This window comes from Gopherus flavomarginatus, chromosome 12 (genome assembly GCF_025201925.1).
Source record: "Gopherus flavomarginatus isolate rGopFla2 chromosome 12, rGopFla2.mat.asm, whole genome shotgun sequence".
NCBI lineage: Eukaryota > Metazoa > Chordata > Testudines > Testudinidae > Gopherus > Gopherus flavomarginatus.
This window is the reverse complement of record NC_066628.1, coordinates 50,510,674-50,532,867: the sequence shown is the minus strand read 5'-3', so window position 1 is coordinate 50,532,867 and position 22,194 is coordinate 50,510,674. Positions and strand designations below refer to the sequence as shown.

Sequence of the window (22,194 nt, the reverse complement as noted above, 5' to 3'; positions counted from 1 at the left end):
AAGTCTGAGGGGCTTTTGAAGATTTATTGTTCACTAGTTCCAAAGGACTTGTGGTTGAAATTTGGCTTAAATGGCAATAGGCCTACTTCAGTTTTTCCACAATTTGCTCGTTTTCAGAAAAGTGTCAAAAATACATTGTTGCAGTTTAAAATAGAGAGTTTTTTTGTTTAGAAACTATATTGGTGACTTTTGGAACTGCAGGATCATTAGTGCACAGTGCCCTGCTTTTGCATTAAAGGACTGATCTTCCCCAAAGAAATAAATAGCTAAACTTGCATTAATTTCTGAATAGGGCCCCATCAAATTTAAGGACAATTTTGGTCAATTGCACTGTCAAAGGATTTAAAAAATAGTAAATTTCATTATTTCAGCTATTTCAATCTGTAATTGTAGAGGGTCTGACTCAAAAAGGAGTTGTGGGGGAAGGGGTCCGCAAGGTTATTGTGTGGGGGAGTTGCGGTACTGCTACTATTACTTCTGCGCTGCTGGTGGTGGAGGTGGCGCTACCTTCAGAGATGAGCAGCTGGAGAGCGGTGGCTGCTGGCCGGGAGCCCAGCTCTGGGGCAGAGCCGCCACCAGCAGCAGTGCAGACACAAGGATGGCATGGGATGGTGCTGCCTGCAGATCTAGGCCGTCCGTCAGCAGCAGCCACCGCTCTCCGGCTGCCCAGCTCTGAAAGCAGCAGCACAGAAGTAAGGGTGGCCTGGTATGGTATTGCCACCCTTCCTTCTGCGCTGCTGCTGGCGGGGTGCTGCCTTCAGAGCTAGGCACCCGGCCAACAGCCATTGCTCGGCAGCTGCCCAACTCTGAAGTCAGCGCAGAAGTAATACCATGACCCCTCTAAAATAATCTTGTGACCCCCCTGCAACTCCCTTTTGGGTCAGAACTCCCAATTTGAGAAATGCTAGTCTTCCCCATGAAATTTGTATAATATAGGGTAAAAGCACATGAAACACTAGATTTCATGGTAGGAGACCAGATTTTTACATATTTTTCATGGCTGTGAATTTGGTAGGGCCCTATTTGTGAAGCAAGGCTTGACCTTAGTTTATGTAGATAGCTCTTCTTGAATAAAACAGAATGGGAGAGCCCATGGATTTTCTTCTCTTTTTGTATCTCTTCTAAAATCTCAGTCTTTGCAAAAGCATTGATGATTCACCTCTCAAAATGCTTAAGAAATAAACCTTTCTATGAAGGAAAAAAATGGTTATATTTAAACTTTAGTGTTGATTTTTGGTATATACGGCTATCCTGCTGCCCACCTTGGCAACTGTTTGTATACACTGTTGACATCTGCCTGGCAATAGCCAGAAAGAGCTTTGAGGAGCTGGAGTCTTGCCTGCTATTTGACCTTGACCTCTTGACCAAGTACTATTTGAAACGGCAACAGAACCTAAATGTGCTCTCCATCTCACCAGCTCATTTACAGCTACAGATCTTTCTGAACAATCAGCCAATCATTTTTTAACTGTACCCTACTTATTTGGGGATGAAGCCTGACTGCTCTGTCCTTTCAATAACACATCAAGAAGATATGCTAAAATCCAGTTGAGATTTGCACTGCTCCGCGGGCTTGCCAACTACTCATGGGGCTTTAGCCCTGCAGCCTTATAGACATCTACCAATTTCCTCATTATTGCGTCTGTTGAATACTGTGCAGCAGCTTGGGGCTCCAGTAGTCATTGTGGCAAGTTGGACTTGATCAACCCTGCCCTTTGTATCCTTATTTTTGCCATGTGGACAGTTCCAGTCTCCTGGCTAGCATTGCTCCCCTGATGGTTAAATGTGAAGGCAGGGCCCTGGCCACATTATTGTGTGCAGCCAATTGTTCAAACAGCTTACTTCACAATTTCATCTCAAAGCCATGTCAAAAAACTTGCTAAAGTCAGATGCCCCTTTACTGGAATAGTTGAGCCTCTCAAATGGTATGTTGGACACAACCTTTCTAAGGAACAATGGCAACAGGTGATATGGGACTATATTTTGGATTTCTGGCGCATTTCTTGGCAGATAGACAACTCAGATCTGTGTCTCCTAGTCTCTCCAGATCAGATTGTGTGTGCCCCTCAGAACAATCATATGAATCGAAAGATCGTTCTTCTTGTTATAACAGGAGATGTTGTGGCTGCAGGTGGTTTAACTTACATCTTTACTGTTGGGGCTTCCTGAACTCCGGGCTCAAGAACAAACAATGTGCCATCTGGCTATGGACTGCTCTATCATCTTGTTGGTGGAGGGTGCACTTGATGGGTCCAGATGCTGCTGCTGTGATAGGGGCTACATCACTTTCTTAACATCTAGTTCATTGTTTTTGCTGTGAGAAGCCATATGCCAGAAAAAGCTTTTGGTCTGTTAAGAAAATCTCAATAACCATAAAAAAAACCTTAGCTTCTCCCATACTTTATAAAGTGGTGTTATGAAATTCTGGTGCTGGAGGTATGCAATGGAGTATTTATGCTAAAGAAGACATTTAAAAGAAATATGACTTCATCAATTTTTTGAGCCTTGCTTTTTTAATCAATAAGATTCTACATTAACTGGCCAGTACTAGCTTCTAGATTCTTGATACTCGTTGTGGCCAGTTACACGGCCATGGGCTTTGAGTAAAGCAGATAAAGAGCAGCTGAAATTGCCAGGTATGTTGGAACAGTGCCTCTGCAGTGTCTATGGAGATGAACTTTGTGCTCAAAAGTATAAAAAGCTTTAAAAAAGAGTTAATCAAATCTCTGTTGATTAAACCAAGTATTTCCAAGTATTAATATAAAATCTAGGTCCTCTCACTGCCATTGTTCCCCCCCACCCCCAGGATTGGTGTATTTTTTTTTAATGTTATCGGCTCTTATTTATATTTAAAAAACCTAAAGTTACACCTCACATTTTTCCTAAGAAGATTTTGACTTCCCACTTTGAGAAAAAATATTCTTATTGCAAGTTATTGCAGACATTGGTGCTCTTCAATTCTGTATAACAGTAGATAAACTTGGGATCAATTCCTATGGATACTAGGTAACTATGGTGAAAAGCTTTGTGAATGAATTTGAAACTGATGGTTTTACTTTAAAATAAATACCCTGAATCATGAAAGAAGCCTGTCTTAGAATATCATGAACATATTTTATCACATGCACTAGCCGGGAGGCCGAAAGTGAGGAAAACTTTATTCTCTCTTACAAAGATTGTAGATCATACTTTGACACAAATAGTGACTACTCAGACTATTAATTTTGTCATCTGAGTTCATTTTGAACTTGACAGAAACCTAGCCTGGAGTAAGTGAAGTTGGGTTATGGAGTCAAATACTCATTGAGGTGGAATTTTTTTTTTTTTTGCATTGTGCAAAAGCAGACTATTTAGTAGTGATCAAAAATACTCATTTATGTTTTCTATTTCTAGATCCTCTGTCAATGGGTCCTCAAAAAGCTCTGGAAACGATTGGTGCAAATTTACAAAAGCAGTATGAAAACTGGCAGCCCAGGGTAAGTGGGTGTGTTTGTTCTTGACTTTCCCCACAGTTCCTGTCCCTGTAGACCCGATACTATTACAGGAAAACTGGCGTAGGATAAAAAGGAAGCTATGCATCTATTATATAACTGAGTGATCTCACAGCCTCCATTGCTTGCCTGTCCTTCCTTGTGGACAGGCTCTTGCAGGTTCTTAAACGCAGTTAGCTTTATGCTTCAGATGTCTCTTGGCTAATGCTTTGTTTAACCATGTCAGGGTAATTGTTCAAACTCTAGATGCTACATTGATATATTTATTTATTTTTACTATTAGTGGACATTTTGGAGAATTTTAGACCTTTTTTGCAGATCATGGTCTCTTTTCTGTAGTAATAATGTTCCTGGTACATTTTTGCAACCTCAGCTAGTTGGAATGTGTATCTCTCGGCTCCCACATAGTAGTGCATTTCTTAATGTTTTAGATGAAACAAATTAATAATCTTGTAAGGCCCATAGCTAATAGATATTCCTGGTTTTGTTGAGAGAGGTACTTTTAGGATTCAGTCACTGACTGTTAACTCTGCCTAATGCGTTGGTTCTCAACCTCTTTACCATTGTGTACTGCATATGCAGCTCTCAGTGTTATGTGGGATGCATCCACACTATATCTATCCATCTATCTATCTGTCACATGGGCTGCAGCTGTGTACTGATTGGTCCGCAAATGGGCCACGGGTTGAGAACCACTGGTTTAATATATGGCAGGCATATATTTTTGAAATGAAAATGTAATGAAGATGTGATCATAATGCCATAAAGCAGGTGATAAATAGCCAGCAACTTACAGCTGTCTTTTCATTCCTTACTTTAAATCACTTTTGAACCTTGGTAAATTTCTTTGCTTCCTGATATTTCAATGTTCCACATTTTAGGAGCCTTGTTAAGGCTCACAAGGATAAAAGTTTGTCATTTAATTTTTAAAAAATTAAAAATTTGAAACCTATTGAATTTTCCCCAGCATCATTAATTTCCTAGTTTGTCCTGTCCATGTTCTTTTCTACAAGTCTTATCTTAGACCGTGAGCTATTTGGGGCAAAACCTCTTCCTCTTTGTGTACTGTACAGCATTGAGCACATTGTCACTATTACACAGTAACTTCTCAATATGAAATGCATTTTATGTGACCTAGTTTGTTCAGAGGAGAAGCAGCTTTACCAGTTGGGTTTGACTAAAATGTATGTTGTGCTTTTATATCCTATACTGGTGATTGAAATTATTTTATTTCCTAATGTTTGTGAACTTATATCCTCCATTTCATGAAGGATATGGGAAAGGTTATTGTTTCATCTTTTCCTTTTAACTTATATTTTCAATATTTTGATCACCATCTTTGAGGTTCATATACCTTGTATGTCAGCAAGGGGACTGTTGTGCTTCCCGCCTGCTATACTGACAATCTCATTGTTTCATGTACAAAATTAATCTGCTATTTTTTTCTGGCCGAAATCTTCATCAGTGGATGGTTCAGGAGCATGTCCTGAAATCTGGAAAATTTCTTTGGTATTTTATTCCACTCAAAGCAGTGATGCCTGCTGAGAGAGACTTTGCTTTGGTTTTAGCAATGCCCTCAGCTAGTTTTAATCAGTCATTCTTGTTAAAATCTAATTGGCTATGCTTTGACATGAGGATGTTTCATAATTAATTGTTTCTATATAATTTATAAAATCAATATGGATAATACATTTTGTTTTTTGTTTGGTCCTTGAGCCATGAGGGACCCAGTCTTGCTGTTTTCATGGCAGGCATCTCTTCCTGAAGACATTTTTGTTCTTTGTAAGGTCTTTGTTCAAGCTGATAGTATCCATTAAGTATTAGTACCTTTATCGAGCGTGGCTTTGGTGATGGGAGTATTCTTCCATTGGAGCAGAAATGGTTCCCTTAGAGTACAGTTGCTGTAGGAGTCCTATTCCGTCCTGTCCTGTCCTCTCTAGGTTCTCATACCACTCTCCATCACCATAGTATGTGAATGCCTTTCAGTAGTGCATAAAGTAATGCAATTAAACATCTGTCACGTGGCATGTGTTCTCTCATTGGGTATGTCTACACTGCAATTAAAAACTCATTTCTAGCCTGTGTCTGCCGACTTGGGCTCAGGTTCTGGGGCTGTTTAATTCCAATTTGGACTTCCAGGCTGAGGCTGCAGCCTGAGGTCTGGGACCATCCCACCTCACAGCATCTTAGAGTCTGGGCTTCAACCCAAGCCCAGAAGTCTACACTGCAATTAAACAGCCCCTCAGCCCAAGTCCTGTGAGCCTGAGTCAACTGTCAAGGCCAGCTTTTGGTGTCTAATTGCAGTGTAGACATACCTGTTGTCTCCCCAGGTGAAGAAGGATGTGCAGTCTTGATTTGCATCATTTTTGGTAGGGTGGTTTTTTGGTTTTAAATATACAGGTTGCTGTGTGTGTGTGTGTGTGTGTGTGTGTGTGTGTGTGTGTGTGAGAGAGAGAGAGAGAGAGAGAAGGCAAAGTCAAAGAAACACACTTTGCACCTGCAGTGAAAGATGGTGAGAATTGTGATGGTCATTCATTCCTGGACTGGTTCATTCCATAGTCTTAGAGCAGCCCCCATGTAAGTTGTCTCCAGCACAGAAGATCTTTACCCTTATTGTAGAGAACTTCATTGTGTCAGAAGAGCGAAGTTATTGACCACAGTCTACCTTTTCTGATACACTACAGAAAAGTAGCAAGTTTAGCAGAGGATGTAGAAGGTATAGTGAAACTAGGCAACCTTTCAATCCATTATCACTGTACCTACATTTTCTGTCTCAAAGCCAGAGAAACAGTAAAATTTAAGCAGAGATGATTAATCTATTCAGAGTAGTCTCTACCTGTTAATAGCATTTAATTTTCCTATTATTTCATGGTGACGGGATGGGAGCAAACAGCCGGATCTACAGATCACTTCCTCTATACAATTGTTTTCAGTTAAGTATTCAATGGATGTGTTGTTTTGCATCAGCATTTCATTCTTTTAATAGATATTTGTTTGAAGGCCCTGTCCTAATTGTAACTCAAAACGTATTTAAGACAAGTTGATTTTCTTTTTGAATTTTCATTTTGGGTATACCACAAACTTTCTCTTTTGATGCCCCTTTTTCAGGTAAAGGGTTTCATAATTTTGTGTTGCACAGAAAACCCAATTTCATAGGCCTCTTCCTTTAACTGTTTTCTTTGAGCTCTTATGTAACTTGTAGTATTATAAGGTTACTTAAAGGGAGTGGGAGAGACAGCTTTGAGTACAAGATCCTCCTGAGTACTGACAAGAGTATACCTTGTATGTGAAATGTCAAAATAGTTGTAATGAGTGACACTGGTTATTACACATGATTGCATTTATTAAATTTCCTCTCTTTCAGCAAAAGAAGTTGGTCCAATAAAAGATATTACCTCACGCATCTTATCTCTGCATTTATTAAGTAATGGAATTTTAAATTTTCATAGTACAGGCCACGTCTGGTATCTTCCATTTCAACAGTAATTGAGGAAATTAATGCTCTGGAACACATCTGATGTAAAACTCATAATATACTGTGTGGAATCTAACATTATAGCAGTAAAACACTTGGTGCACAGTAAAAACAAACATGTTTCTATGCTGTTTTAATACTGAGCCCATGGTACTGGAGACTGGTGAACAGGCTTCTGTAGCAGCAGGTACTCTGTGTGTGGGCAGACCTCATGCTGCCTTGTAGAGTTTGCACGAAACATGAGGCAATTACTGAGCTCAGATGTTTGTGTGCAAGGTGCCTGGTTCTTAAAAATAAATCACAGCCCTTTGAAACATTGCAAAGCTAAACACGTACCACTTTATTGCACTCTACAGGGCTCTTGAGTTTTCTGCAGTAATAAAGAGAAGTTGATGTAACATCTGCAATAAAACAATAGGAATGTTATTGAATTTCCTAGATCTTTGATGTAAATATTAATAGATCTAGTTTTGTCTCTTTTGCTGTTTCTGACATGGTTGGAGATTTGAGGGAGGGAAGAAGACTTGGAAAGGGAAAAATTTGGCAATCTGAAAAAAGGCCAGGTCATTAAAACCTTCTAAGAGAGCTAGCTTTGTGGAGCTGCCTGTGTGAACTAGAAAACGCCCGTCAATATCTTTCGTATAGTGCAGGCATGAACAGTGCTAATTAACTGTACACTGGCCACTGAACAGCTAGGATGGTCCTCACAGTACAGTCCACCCAAGAATTATCACAGGACTTCACTGCCAGTGCAGTCTTGTTTGTCTGATGTTCTTCATAGGATGTTGTGTGAATCAATGTCTAGGAAATTATTGGTTTAAAAAAAATACAAATACACTGGGCAGAAATCCTGAAGAGGGTCAAGCTTGAAAATTCTATTTGTTTCTGAAAGCTTCCAGGTTGTGTCTGGTACACATTTCCTTGCCAGGTCTTATTGAGCCCCTTTCTAAATAATTTATCAGTTTGCCATTGCTTGAAGTGTTTCTTATGATTAAATTTAAGGCTCTGCTTTATTGCTGTGTAGCTACATAAATTTGTGTGCTGCGGGAGGGGGAAAACACTTCAGCTGTTGTTTCATCTGCAAAATACTGCAGTTAAATAAAATTTCAGTCATTTCGTTGCAAGTCTCAAATGAAAGTTTTATTGGGAAAAGGGAGTAGGAGATTACAAAGCTGCGGGCATACAGTGAAGACTTTCTCTGAAGAATTTTCCTAACAAATTAGAATTTTGGCAGTTCAGCTTGGAGATAATTTAGGTGGTGGTGAAAAAAATGAATTGGGGAAAAAGCAGCCTTTTCTATACACTGCCACCCTCCTCTCCTGGAGCAAAATACTTGATAGGTTTACCTTAGAAATTCTTCATGTACTCAGTAAAAATATTTAGATGAGAGAAACTGATTAAACTTAAATGGTATCTATCAGTATGTGTCCTTCCCTTCCTTCTCCTCACAGGATACTGACATCATCTTAAATGTAGTGATAGGGAATAGTCAATTACACCGGTAACAGCTTGGCCTATGTGTGATGACAGTGTGTGGTGAAGGTTTAAATTTTGCTGAGTGAGGTGATGATTGGTGTTTCTGTTGGCAACAGTGCATATATACACCAAGAAAATCCATCATGCAGTGCAAAGGGGATGAACTTTCCTTAGCTTAGTTCCCTGTGTGAAAAACCAAGAGACATAGGCCTGGTCCACACTACGCTGTTAAACCGATTTTAACAGCGTTAAATCGATTTAACGCTGCACCCATCCACACTACACTGCTCTTTATATCGATTTAAAGGGCTCTTTAAATCGATTTCTGTACTCCTACAAAACGAGAGGAGTAACGCTAAAATCGATATTACTATATCGATTTAGGGTTAGTGTGGACGTAAATCGACATTATTGGCCTCATTCTTTTACAGTAGCTACCCACACTGCACTGCTCCAGAAATCGACGCTAGCCTCGGACCACGGACGCACACCACCGAATTAAAGTGCCTAGTGTGGACGTGCACAATCGACTTTATAATATCTGTTTTATAAAATCAGTTTAAGCTAATTCGAATTTATCCTGTAATATAGACGTACCCTTAGTTAAGCATTCAGTAAAGTGGGAACAATAGACATCTGATTGTTGACAGCACTACTGCAGTGATGTTTCACCAATATGCAGACGCGACTGTGGCCCCCTTCTGTACAGAGTCTGCTGCTACATGAATCAAAAATTGGAAGTTCATCTAAGCACAGCCTGAGGCTTGAGTTCTTGTTTAAATGTTCTGAAGAATTTTTGTGACAGAGAGATGATTGTGGAGCAGAGGGGGTCATGTGGGAGGGTGAGAAAGAAGGGCAGCTTGCTACAGTCATGCTTTACAATTTAGTATTCCTTTTCTGATGCCCTTGCTTGAGAGAACACAAATGTTTTTCTGCAACCTCTTGGCTGGAGTCCTCTGAATCGGGCTAGAACTGCCTGGGCATAAAAAGCACTAATTCCCCATTGTAGTTTGGCTGTTAAGCATGGAGCATTATACAGAAACTGCATTGTAAAAAGTCTTCCCATGGTCACTGACAGGTTCTCATAAGCATGCCGAATATCACCACTTGCTCTAGTTGTAATGATCACATCTTCAGCCTCCTGGCTTCTACCCTTCCCTAGGCACCGAGGTCTGCTTACTTCATATTGTGTATGTATTTGTGACAAATAGCAAATGAGGATGTGTAGCCAAAGGCAAAATTGTAGGCTGGATGGCACACAGTTTACATAATTCAGGATCTGATGTGAAGTAGTTTGCAGCATATGCTCATTAAATTTGCATGAATTTACATTTTTTTTCTTTTTGATTGACTGTGGTTTTTGAGTTTTTTTTTCTTTTAACTCCAAACTGCTCAGAATACTCAGAGTAATGTTGGCTCCAATATATGTTTTGTTTGAATTTCACCCTTGTTTTAACTATGCTCCTTTTCTCTCTTCCCACCCTGCACTTCTGCAGTGCAGTCACTATTCAGAGACACTGAACTGTGCTCCTGAAACAGAGGCTTCTGCAATACCATACTTTATTTCCACACAATAACTTCCTCAACTCCTTGCAGGCCAAAAAGTGATGTTTATTAAGTGTTACTGAATAAAGGTCATGTTAAGAAATCTAGTTTAAAATAATTCTCCACATTCCTGCACTGCCACTGCGTCACATTAGTGACGCACAGAAAATGAAATCTCATATCTGTGTGCTCCCTTATCATAACTAGACTGAGCAATTTGACCTTTTGAGAACTTTATTTTCTGTGTGTGTGTGTGCAGTGTGGCACTCATTACTACTGTGCTGAGTACCCTAAATGCTACAGCTATATACTAGTAGGGCTTTGCACAGCCATCTGGAAGACTGAGATTCAGGAGTTTGTGCAATTCCCTCATGTACTCCCTGGCAATGATGAATGTACAGCAGAGGTAGTAAGTTTGATCAAGCAGGGAAGAGTACTCTCATAAACTCCAAAGGCCAGAAGGGATTTTCATGTTCATCTAGTCTGACCTCCTGCATAGCACTGGCCATAGAACTTCCCCCAAATAATTCTTGGAGGACATCTTTTTCAAAAACATCCAATCTTGATTTAAAAATCAAGTGATGGAGGATTCACCATGACCCTTGGTAAATTATCCCAATGGTTAATTATCCTGTTAACAATTGACACTTTATTTTCAGTTTGAATTTGTCTAGTTTCAATTTTCAGTCATTTTATACCTTTTTCTGCTAGACCGAACAGTCCATTATATTATTAAATATCTGTTTCCTATGTAGATACTTGCAGACTAATCAAGTCACCCCTTAACCTTCTCTTTATTAAGCTAAATAGATTGAGTCTGTCACTATGAGGCATGTTTTCTAGTCCTTTAATCATTCTTCTGACTCTCCTCTGAACCATTTGCAATTTATCAGCATCCTTCCTGAGGGTGTTGTCCAAGAGTGGCGAACCCTTTGGAGTTGGTGTTGACCAGCTTGTTGGCCAGAATGTTGTTATAATTTAGGGCCTCAGAAGCAAGGAGATGGGATTATTCAGGCAAACTGATTTTGTAGAGGTTGGTTTGCTGATCTTAGCATCATGTCTGCAACGCTTAGACTCCACTAGTTCAAATCCCAGCAGGTGACTCATCTTTTTGTTCTTCTGACTGAGGTCCTTTCCACTCTGTATGCACGCTAAAGATCCTGTGGTGGTATTTGTAAGATGAGGAAAACTACTTCCTTCATAGATTTTCAGTATCTTGATTGCTGCTCTTTATTCCTGAGGTGATTGCATTTTACTGGTGATATATCTACATTTTATTCTGTGCTTGTGTGTGGCTTTTTATTCTTGTTTTCTATGTTTTGCTTTGTTTTTTGAGTTATGTTTGGTTTATGAAGGTGCTAACACTTGGTTTATTAGGTATGGGAAACAGTCATGTTTGAATGATATTTTTAGTACCATTGTTTGCGGGTGGATTATTTAACTTTGACATTCTTTTTAATTTGATACTTAGCGGCCGTGGCAAAAATAATTGTGTATAAATAAAATAACTGTGTGCCACTTCAGGACCCTTCAGGATGAAAGAGTCTACCAAAATGTTTATTTTTTTTTAAATGTCATGTGATTGAATAAATGAACCAAAAATGTGTTAACTTAGTGATTCTCAGTGTGTCTGGAAAAGGCACCTGCTGGGGGTGACCAATGGAGAGCTGGTAGTCACATGGTTCTGAGTGTTTTCCTTGTTTCCTGACGTTGCTTTTGAAGTTGCCACACAGAGGTTAATGTTGACTGTAAATGGGAAGGGAGTTAATGGAGATATTGTCTTGGGACTAAGATGTAGACTACGTTATGAAAAAATCTGAGAGCCTGTTATCTTACAGGTTGGCAATCCCAAGTATTAAGTGAGGAAAGTCAAACTTGGTTCACTTTCTTTTTATTCACCTGGAATATAAAATCTCCAACTTTCCTTTTTTGGTAGAGGAGTGTGTGAAAATTCAATGAGCAGAACTGATTTAGGAACTCTGTGTTTCCTGTGCAGTTCACTCATGTACTTGACTTCCTCACTCTTTTCCTGTTGGGCCCACAAGTTTTTCTAGGCAGTTGCAACAACTCTAGCCAGCTTTAGACACTTCGTTTGTTACATTGGCTTGAAGCATCTCTTATCTCATCCAGCGGTAGTAATGCAGTATTCTGTGGACTATGAGAATTCTGTGTTTGTTTTACTTTAATCACCAATATGAAGGCATTAAGATAACCAGTATTCATTTTGATCATGCTAATACAACAGAGACATAAAAGCAAAAGCTCGTTATCCAAACTTGAAGAGAGAGGATACACTACTGGGCTTTGCTTGTGATTGCAATTCACTGAACAAATAATGTATTAAACTCCTGGACAGTCTAACATCAAACTGCTTTGTAACAATTGTGCGTGTGCGCTTGGGGTTCTCAACGTGGTTAGAAGTACAATCTGTATTGTAGTTGGCACTAGTAAGCACCTTACTTGACAGACTCAGAAGCAAGGAGCCAAAGATTGAAATTGTACTAACCTTTTACTCCACAGTTGGACCAGCTGGAACAGGGTTGAGTCATGATGGGCAGGGATAGAAGTATCTGAGCGTGTGGGTGCAAGAGAAAGGAAAGGTTGCATTGCCTCTGTATCTGGTTTGTGGCTTGAGGACTCTATCTTCCACAGTTCACTATCACTAACTTAATGTACAGATTTCAGAACAAAAATCAAACCTAATGTGCATTTGAGCCTGGGGATTTCCTGTACATTGAAGCTAACTGCAATGGCACCACAGTTCAATGAATGTTCTACAATGATTGTTAGAGCGCAGAGCCTGAGTGTGTGTGTTTTCTAAACAAGCACTCTTATCTCTGTGATGTGAATAGACATTGGCCCACACTGCTTGAGCCTTAGAAGTGAGCCAGTGAAAGGTGTAATGGTGTGAAGCGCTCAGCAAGTGAACTGTTTCAAGTGAGTACACTGAAAAGTGTGCAGATGAGCTGCAGTCATCAGGCTGTCCAGCCTCATGCCTCATTACTCTGTTACTCGGCTGGGAGAATGCCAGAGCTCCCCAGCAAACTCTTCTCTCTCACAATGGAAACGTATGTGAGCAGCAGCCTCACCTCGTATTCCAGCTGTAGCAGACTTTGCTTCAAAAAGAGTACAGCAAATAAGTAGATTTAATGTGTATCAAAAACCAAAGGGCTCCACAGTGGAGAAAGGAGTTTTTTGTATAAACATGGTAAAGGAATCGACCTGGCAAAAGGATCAAGTTCCAGGGCATGGAGGTGAAATACAATAGGAAGGTGACTTCATCTGAGGATAGGTGTGTCACACAAGATCACTTTCTGTCAATCCAGCCAGAGCACATTTAGTAAAACTAGCTGTGGAATGAGTAATGGGGAAAGGCCAGTCGTAAAAAATGTGGTTTTATTCCTTCAGTGAAAGTGCATTTGTGTAAAGGACTATGGCAAAGGTAGTTAAAAACGTGGGGTTTTTTTTGTTTTTTTTCGTAGTCTGCGTTGATTTGGGAGAGGGAGAAAGCTGGGGTCCTGCTATGTTGTCATGGTGGCATCTCTGCCTTTGCATAGAGATTAATACTGCTGCAACCGATAGACAAAATTTTGGTGTTTCCATTTAAAGGCCTTTCTTGTATTGAGTTCAGCATTGTTTTTAAATCATGTACTAAACTGTCTGAATCATTGTAGGGAATAGGAGATCTTAACCTGTCCCTGGGTTTCAATCACACTAAAATCTGTAGCTTGTCATCTGTGAACATGTATCCCCCCCACACCCACTTCTGCCTTGTGAAGCCAAGAGCTATGAGGGCCTTTCATACTTCTCCTCATGATAATGAACGGTCTCAAAACCCGGGCAGTTTAAACACTGCATGCAAAAAAATTTATTTCCCCCTGCTTTTAACCCTGACTCAAACATGTGGAAGTCATTGAGCACAGTATTGATTTTTCTGGTTCAGGTGCTACAATGTAATCACCTTTCTTCCTGATTCCCCCTTTCTCTCCCCTCATTTCTTTGAGATATTTACCTTCAGTAACAGCATGGAGATATTTTGATGCTGAGGGATCTGTATTGAATATTTATTAGAACTACACCTGAATGACCTTCAGTGGAGGAGGAATTGCCTGTGGCAGCCAAGAGTGTTAATCAGGGCAGAAGTGTGGTTGAGTTCAGAGGACCTGGAAGGCAGAAGATAAAACTAGTTCTTAATAATGGCATTGGGAAGGGTGGCCTAGGCCAAATTTTGGCATTCAAGCACAACTCTGGATCTTCCTTCTCTTTTTAATAATCATTAAGGACTGTCTGTGGTTCAATATTACTAAATGCTGAAGACACAGTGTTGCTGCCCACTGTCTTCAGGTCTATTGTCTTATGATGTTCCCATGTAGATTCTCCGTTACTGTGGTTTATTAAAGGACAGACAATGAGATCTCTGAACTCACTTGTCTGAGAGCTCTAGAAATGTTATGGCACTTTACACTCTATTTGGCCTGTATACATTTTATAAGTATATATTTAATGGCTTGTGCCCTCTTGTCATTGAACTCAAGTGGGTGGCAAGACCAGGGGGGAACAGACAGATGGGTAAGAAAGGAGTGTCAAGATCTAAGGGGTAGACTCCGGCACTCATTATTGAATTTGTAGTAGAACAGTGGCCTGAGGAAATTGGGGAAATCAAGTGCTAATCCCAGGTATGCATTGCCTGTTCCTGTTACACCTACCACAAAATGGAAGTGACAAGGTGGGAGTGAGGTAATATCTTTCATTGGACCAACTTCTGTCGGCGAGAGAAACAAGCTTTTGAGCCACACAGAGCTATCAGGTCTGTGTAGCTCAAAAGCTTGTCTCTCTCACCAACGGAAGTTGGTCCAATAAAAGATTCTACCTCATCCACCTTGTCTCTCTAATATCCTGAAACCGACACCGTTACAACTACACTGCATACATAAAATGAAACAGTCAATTACAATAATTTAAAATAGTTGACATTTAATCTTTTCTAAGTGACCTGTGCCCAGGAGAGAGATTCTTCAATAGCTTCTGTCTGTCATTGCACTTAACTGTACAATTTTTCAGGGAAGGTTTTTGTAGCCAGTATCATATGATGTGCTTTGTCTCTTGGAACTGGCATTTACCAATGAATTAAGATCTTTGGGGAGCCGGGGGAAGGGAAGCAGTTGCTCATATAGTACGGAAAAATTGCATATTTTTTATGTACCATGCCTCAAAGGAAACAGTGATGCTTTTCCGAGTATGTCTGCAGTTGGAGTTGGGCCTGATTCCCAGCTCGCATAGATGTACTCGTGCTAACGCTCATTGAGCTAACATGCTAAAAATAGTATTGTAGCCATGATAGTATGAGCTGGCCCCCACCAAGTATGTACCCAGAGGGACCGGGCAGATTGTACTCAGGGCAGCTGCCCAGTGCCGCGCGTGGCTCACTGCTGCCCATGCTGCTGTGCCTACACTCCTATTTTTAGCATGCTAGCTCAATGAGAGTTAGTGCGAGTATGTCTGCGTGCGCTGGGAATCGCACCCCAGCTCCAAGTATTAGACATAGCCTCTAATCAACTCAGGTTTCTTCTGTGTCTCTTGTGATCTCGTGCCAAACAGTTGTCTTAATTTTAAAGTTAATGCAGCCAAGATATTTGAAGCTGCATCGTTTACCCCTTTCTTGATGTAATCTGTTGTTGATGCTGTTGTACCCATCATTAGATATCTCTGGACTTTGATATGGTTTCTGAAGTTTCACTCTCCTTGTGTTGCTTCCCTCTTCCTAATTAACTGGTGTGCTGCCTACTGTACATCAAAGGCTGAGCATTTCCTGATGAATAACTAGTTAAGCATGAAAGCTAATTGAATACATGACCTAATTATTGGGTTGTCTCCAAGTCATTGCTCTTCCTTTATTTCTGTAGGGTTTTTCTTTTAAAACCACAGCAAACCTTAACTACTATTGCAAGAGAAATCCTGGAGAATTCCTAAGGGAGAAGGTACATGGAAAAAACTTGCCTTTCATCTCCCCAGTGCACATCCTGGGAAAATCTGATTTTGTTAAACAAGGTTCACAGTTATATACCTTGGTCTGCTATCAGATGCTGTCACAAGATTGCAAAGCTTTTATTATTTTATTTGCTAAAGGTCTATTGAATTTAGAGAACATGATGAAGGCATTTATCACTAATGTAAGCTCTGGTAAAGCTTGACAATATAGACTATTAGTGTTTTGCAAAAGGTTTGAGTTTTCAGTTGTCAGCGTAAACTGATACTTTCTGAAGAAAAGCTTGCCATAAGAGTGCAATCAACAGATATGGTTGTCAATAACCATTTTACCCCTCTTCCTCCCGTCTGAAAAATTGTCTTGGTACTAATCTGAGTCTTTGATTATTAGCTATATGCTACTATTTTTTTTTAACCAATTTCATGCTGGCAGAGTTGATAGCCAAGAATGCACAAATCATGAGTAGCATTGAAATATGAGCGGAAAGATAACTGAATCCCTTCTTCTATCTCTTGGGAATGTGCTGAAAATTAAGGATAAATTTTAGTTTGTGAAGGTTCAGTTTGAGCACAGCAATAGCTGTTCACTCCACAGGCCTGCCTTAATGGAATGTCTGACTTGTAATTCCTCTGTGTAAACATACAGTAAACACTTACAGCTGTTTCCATGCATTTGTTCTATATAGTTGCCAGTGCTGTGTGGATTTCGAATAGGTAATACATGAGGATTCTACATTAAATTAAATTAAAAAGTTAGGAATAAAGTAGCCTATGGCAGAATTTCTTTGCCATTGTTTAGGACTATTAGGAATACTGAACCACTTATGCCTGATGCCTTGTCTACATGCACAAGTTATGCCGCTTTTATATACTAGGATGGTTTAAAGCAGTACAACCCCTTAGTGTGGAGACATTGTTGTTAATCTGAAGATACCTTTTAGCTATCTCTGTAGGGAAGAGGCACCTGTATGCTGATATAAGTGTATCTAGCTTAAGGGTTATATGGATTTTAACTATTTTGGTAGAAAAATAACGTAAGATAAATTTTGAATATACTTAAAAATAAAATCACTTGGACACTATAGAAACAAACTACAGCAATATGCACTTTATGCATGTCTCTGGATCTCTTGTGAAGACTGGAATCTCAAAGCAAGAATCCAGTTAAGTAGATCAAAGATGATGGAGGACGCTTCTTCCACAACTGTGCTGAGAGGAGCTGTGGAAGCAGAGAAGTGTCCTCAAGCTGATCTTTGTACTATAATGTGCATGCATTCCACAGCAATAACTTGGCATCCTGGAATCAAATCAACAAACTTGCAAAATGAGTTTAATGGGAAAATCCTCTTGGTCTTGTCATGCTGCTCTCAGCTGCAAATACTGCCGGCAATGTGACCTTGATGTAGAGAAATCTGAGACAAAGAGGAAGCTGGTACCAAAATCTTAAAAAGAGCCCAGAAACCAATAAGGAAAAGGCAGCTTTTTGAACTAGAAGATTAATTATATAAGCATTTATTACAATAACGAGTCTGTTTAAGTTAAAGCAGCTTTTTGAAAAGTAGCAGACTTTCCCAGTCACTAGATAACTCAGCCAGTCAGCTGTTGGACAATGCTGACTGCCTGTCATACACGTTCTTTTTAGAGACCGTAGCTGAGTCACTGCTGAACTGAGGGTCTGAAATGGTCTAGTGCTATTCTTGGACAATCACAAACAACTCCTTCGCAAATAGCACATTCTTTCAGATTTGCATTTTAAGAAGGGTTCACTTGGCAAGGAACAGCTCAGCAAATAATCCACTTCTTCCCATTTGGAGTCTTGGTATCTTACTTTTGGGGAAGAATGGGTCCATCTCACAGTGGTGGGGGATTATGAGGCTTAATTAATGTTGATAAAGTGCTTTCAGTTCATCAAATGGAGGTGGAATAATAACAAAATAAAGTGACTAATTTTGGAATGCTCTATCAAAGTGTGGAAGCCTAGTGGTACTGCATGTCTCTTGTTTTGTCTCATTACTGACTTTGACTTTCATATGTGAAGACTCCATCTTCAGTAAGCAATAATTCTTCTGGTAGGACCTCGGAATCTGAGATGAACCAGGTTTGGGTTGAATCTATGTCCGTGCTAATGCTAGGCGTGTAGCCCAGCACTCAGTGAGCAAGAAGTCAGCACCTATCCATACAATTTTATTCTTTTACAATTTCACTGGAACAATGGAAAAAGACAAGAATCAAAGGCTAACAGTTAAGGGTCCAGATCAACTTTAGCTTTGGCCCTTTCCACACACCTCTATTGAATTTTGGAAGGACCCTCATGAGTTACCATTTGAAACACGGGTATTCTGTATTGTGATTAGATGCTGTTTACTTGGAGGACTTTACTGGGGTCTATCATTAGTGGCTTGGATAGTGAAGTAAAGAATATGCATATAAAATATGCAGACATCAAGCTAGGAAGGGTTGCAAGCATTTTGTCAAGGTCATTTTGAATTCTAATTCTGTCCTCCGAATTGGAGAATAGGTCTGAAATCACCAAGATGAAATTCAGTGAAGACAAATGCTTCTCAGCCTCATGGCTAAGAGGGGTGAAAACATTATCTAAGTTACATTTAGGAACAAAAAAACCAAGTGTCATTTGTAAGACACAAGAGATAATTGTTCCACTCTACTTGGCATTGGTGATGAGGCCTCAGCTAGTGTACTGTGTCCAATTTTGGGTTCCACATTTCAAGAAAGAGGTGGAAAATTGGAGAGAGTACAGAGGAAAGGAAAAAAATGATCAAAGGTGTATCATGACCTATGACTAAAGATATTAAAAAAAAAACAAGCACACTGAAAAAAGAAGACTGAGGAGGGACCTCATAAGTCTTCAGATATGTGAAGGGCTGTTATAAAGAGGACAGTGATCTTTTGTTCTCCATGTCCACTGAAGGTAGAGCAGGAAATAATTGGCTTAATCTGCAGCAAGGGAGATTTAGGTTAGAAATTAGGAAAAAAAATGTCTAACAATTAGGATTGTTAAACACCGGAATAGGCTTCCAAAGGAGGCTGTGGAATTCCCATCATTGGAGGTTTGTAAGAGCAGGTTAGATGTGCCAAAGATGGTCTCGGTATACTTGGTCCTGTCTCAGCCCAAGGGGCTGCAGTAGATGAGCTCTCAAGGTCCCTTTCAGCTTTATATTTCTGTGATTTTATTTTTTTTCCACCAACAAGGACCCCAACTTCATTCTGTGCATGTTCTTTTAACATAGTTTTTAATTTTTTCAAACTTTTTAAAAAAAGCAAATAGAAAACCCACAAATTTCCATCATGTAGAACCATATTGACCTCTACATGGATAACGAGCGGCAGTAGAATGTGGTATCAGAGGGGTAGCCGTGTTAGTCTGGATCTGTAAAAGCAGCAGAGAGTCCTGTGGCACCTTATAGATTCATAGACTTTAAGGTTGAAAGGGACCATTATGATCATCTAGTTTGACCTCCTGCACAATGCAGGCCACAGAATCTCACCCATACACTTCTATAACAAACCCCTAACCTATGTCTGAGTTATTGAAGTCCTCAAATTGTGGTTTGAAGACCTCAAGCTGCAGAGAATCCTCCAGCAAGTGACCCATGCCGCATGCTGCAGAGGAAGGTGAAAAACCTCCTGGACCTCTGCCAATCTGCCCTGGAGGAAAATTCCTTCCCAACCCCAAATATGGCGATCAGTTAAACCCTGAGCATGTGGGCAAGACTCACCAGCCAGCACCCAGGAAAGAATTCTCTATAAACCCAATAGGCTAACATGTATTGGAGCATGAGCTTTCATGGATGAATCTGTAAATCCACAGCAAAGACCTCTGCCACATTGAGCTAACAAAGGCTTGCATTCTATGAACAACTACTTCTGTCTTCTAGCTTCCTTTATTTCCAGCATTTTTAACTGTGGTTCTAATTGTTCTTCATTCAGATGTTGAGGTTTTTATTAACTTAATTATTCTAATGCTTCAGATTTAGCTATATTCAACTCTGACAATTTTGTATGACAATTTGTTAGCTTTTTGAGATCTTTTATACCCCTGAAGCTTGGAAGAATTAGTAAAATACAATTTGGGGGACATATATAGAGAGACCGGTCTGGGACTTCTACAGACTTTATAAGCTGCATGTGACTCTTGTCCAGTGCTCTCTAACATAGTGGTGCTCAAAATGTTAGGGCTCAGTTCTTCCATTGAAGTGGTGACAAGCTCGATTTGACCCCTAAGCAAGTTTTTCATTAACTGCTGCATATGTCAGTTTAATTTCTATTTCTCCTTATGGTCTAGAGCAGGAGTTTTCAACCTTTTTTCATTTGCGGATCCCTAAAAATCTCGAATGGAGGCGTGGGCCTCTTTGGAAATCTTAAACATAGTCTGCAGACCCTCAACAGTCTGTGGACCACAGGTTGAAAACAGCTGGCCTAGAGATTTCACCTATACTAATAATACCAGTTCAAGTTGGTTTTAAGATGGCACTGGAAAAAGATTAGAATCCTTAAAAATCATACTCGTCACTTATTGAAGTGTCACATATGCAGCTTTTCTGGACCACTTTAAACAATGCCACCCCCCTGTGGCAGGTGAGCATTTATTTGGACATTAGAGCAGTGATAAATGTCAGCCTTAGAATGCAATGTATCTTAGATCCTTAACTGTGGAGTTGCTATTGTGATTCTATAACGCTACCAAGCTGCAGCAAGGGTTGGCAGACGATCAGGATTTTCACATCAGAGCATGTTTGTAGGATCATTGAACTTTTGATGTTTCTCTGCCCTAATACAAGACATGCAGAAAGACCTGTTATCAGAGAGGTTTCATGAAAGGGCTAAGCAGCTCTGCCTGCTCAAATCTGATTGTTTTTCAGTAATTACCACCCAGCCTCTGCTTGACCTATTTAAAAATACATTGTATTCGTATTCAGTGAAACATAGTGAATCAGATTAGGGGCAGAGTAGAGCCTGCTACAGATCCACTGAAAGTGACTGGGGTGCTCTTTATCCAGTAAATAACATTGAACATCCTCTGAACAAGAATTTGATAATTGGGGGTTGGACATGCAAATTGCATTTAATGAAGACATTTATTTTTTCCTCTAAATAGTTTCAGAAGCTTTATATCCAACTCTGGTGCCACACGGGGGAAATTGGAGAGTTATATTTATTATCCTGTTCATTTCCCTAGGATAGAGTGGAAGAGTCAAGATACACTTATATTTACACCTTCCCCTTTTCTTATTCTACTTCCCTGTTACTAATCTCCACCTATCACACCTTTCTGCTATTCTTTCTCCTTCCCCACAGCCAGTATTCTGTTCCTTGACCTGAACACTCTTGCACTCTTGAGGTGCAGCCAGCAGTCTGAGAGCACAACTAGCACTGAAGGCTGTTAATATTGAAAGATACATATTTTTCTTGCCTCTAACATGAATACCTGTTAGCACATGCACTGTCCCAGGAGACAAAAATGACCTAATGTTGGGCTGAGTTTATGCACCAAAGTGTGGTACTGCAGCCTGAACTGAAGCTTGAGTAATGTCTGAGTTTATTTTTAAGAAGCTAGGAGACACATGCGGAGTCTGAAATTTTAAAGAGCTCTTAAAATAGAGGTTAAGGGGAAAGGGTACTAAAATAACACAGTTGTGTGGCGGTTATTCAGTCTATTGACTAAGAAAGTTTTAAAGTTGTGTCCAGGTATGTACTTAAAATCCTGTTACACCATTTTGTGATATGACCCATCAAAACCAGCAAACTATCTTTGTAACTAAGTAGGGGAGGAGATGAGGGGAGAGAGAACAGAATTTGTTCCTTATTTTCTAGCTTTTACTTCATTTATCATTTTATTTCGTTGCCTTCCAAAAATTAAGAAAATTGGCAAAACTAATGTTTGCTAGATCATTTCACAATGGTTCTTTTTCTGGGCAAACGGAGCAGACTCTTATACACTCTGTGTGTAAATTATACACACACTATTCAGCATGAAGTGTAATTGTGGTGGTTTATAGTATAATTACAAGGTATGACAATCTCTTGATTGGCGTGCATTATTATTCCAAGTTGATGCTCTCCATGTCAATATCTAGTTCTTATTAATAGATTTCTCATTAGTTTTTTGGGGAAAGTGTTATGTGCATGTTAAATTTCAGGCTGGATTGATTTAAATCAGTAATTTAAATCACCAATTTTAATTATGATTTAAATCAACAAGTA

At 39.7% G+C, this 22,194-nt stretch overlaps 1 protein-coding gene across 3 annotated transcripts in view; it reads left to right on the top strand.

The window, feature by feature from the left end:
- Nucleotides 1–22,194, top strand: part of RPTOR (regulatory associated protein of MTOR complex 1) — a 296,305-nt gene that overhangs the window by 46,289 nt on the left and 227,822 nt on the right. For all 3 annotated transcript variants that reach the window (XM_050920753.1, XM_050920752.1, XM_050920751.1), the window contains exon 3: nt 3,394–3,476. In XM_050920753.1, coding sequence (XP_050776710.1) covers nt 3,394–3,476 — 83 coding nt within the window. The remainder of the gene's footprint in view (nt 1–3,393; nt 3,477–22,194) is intronic.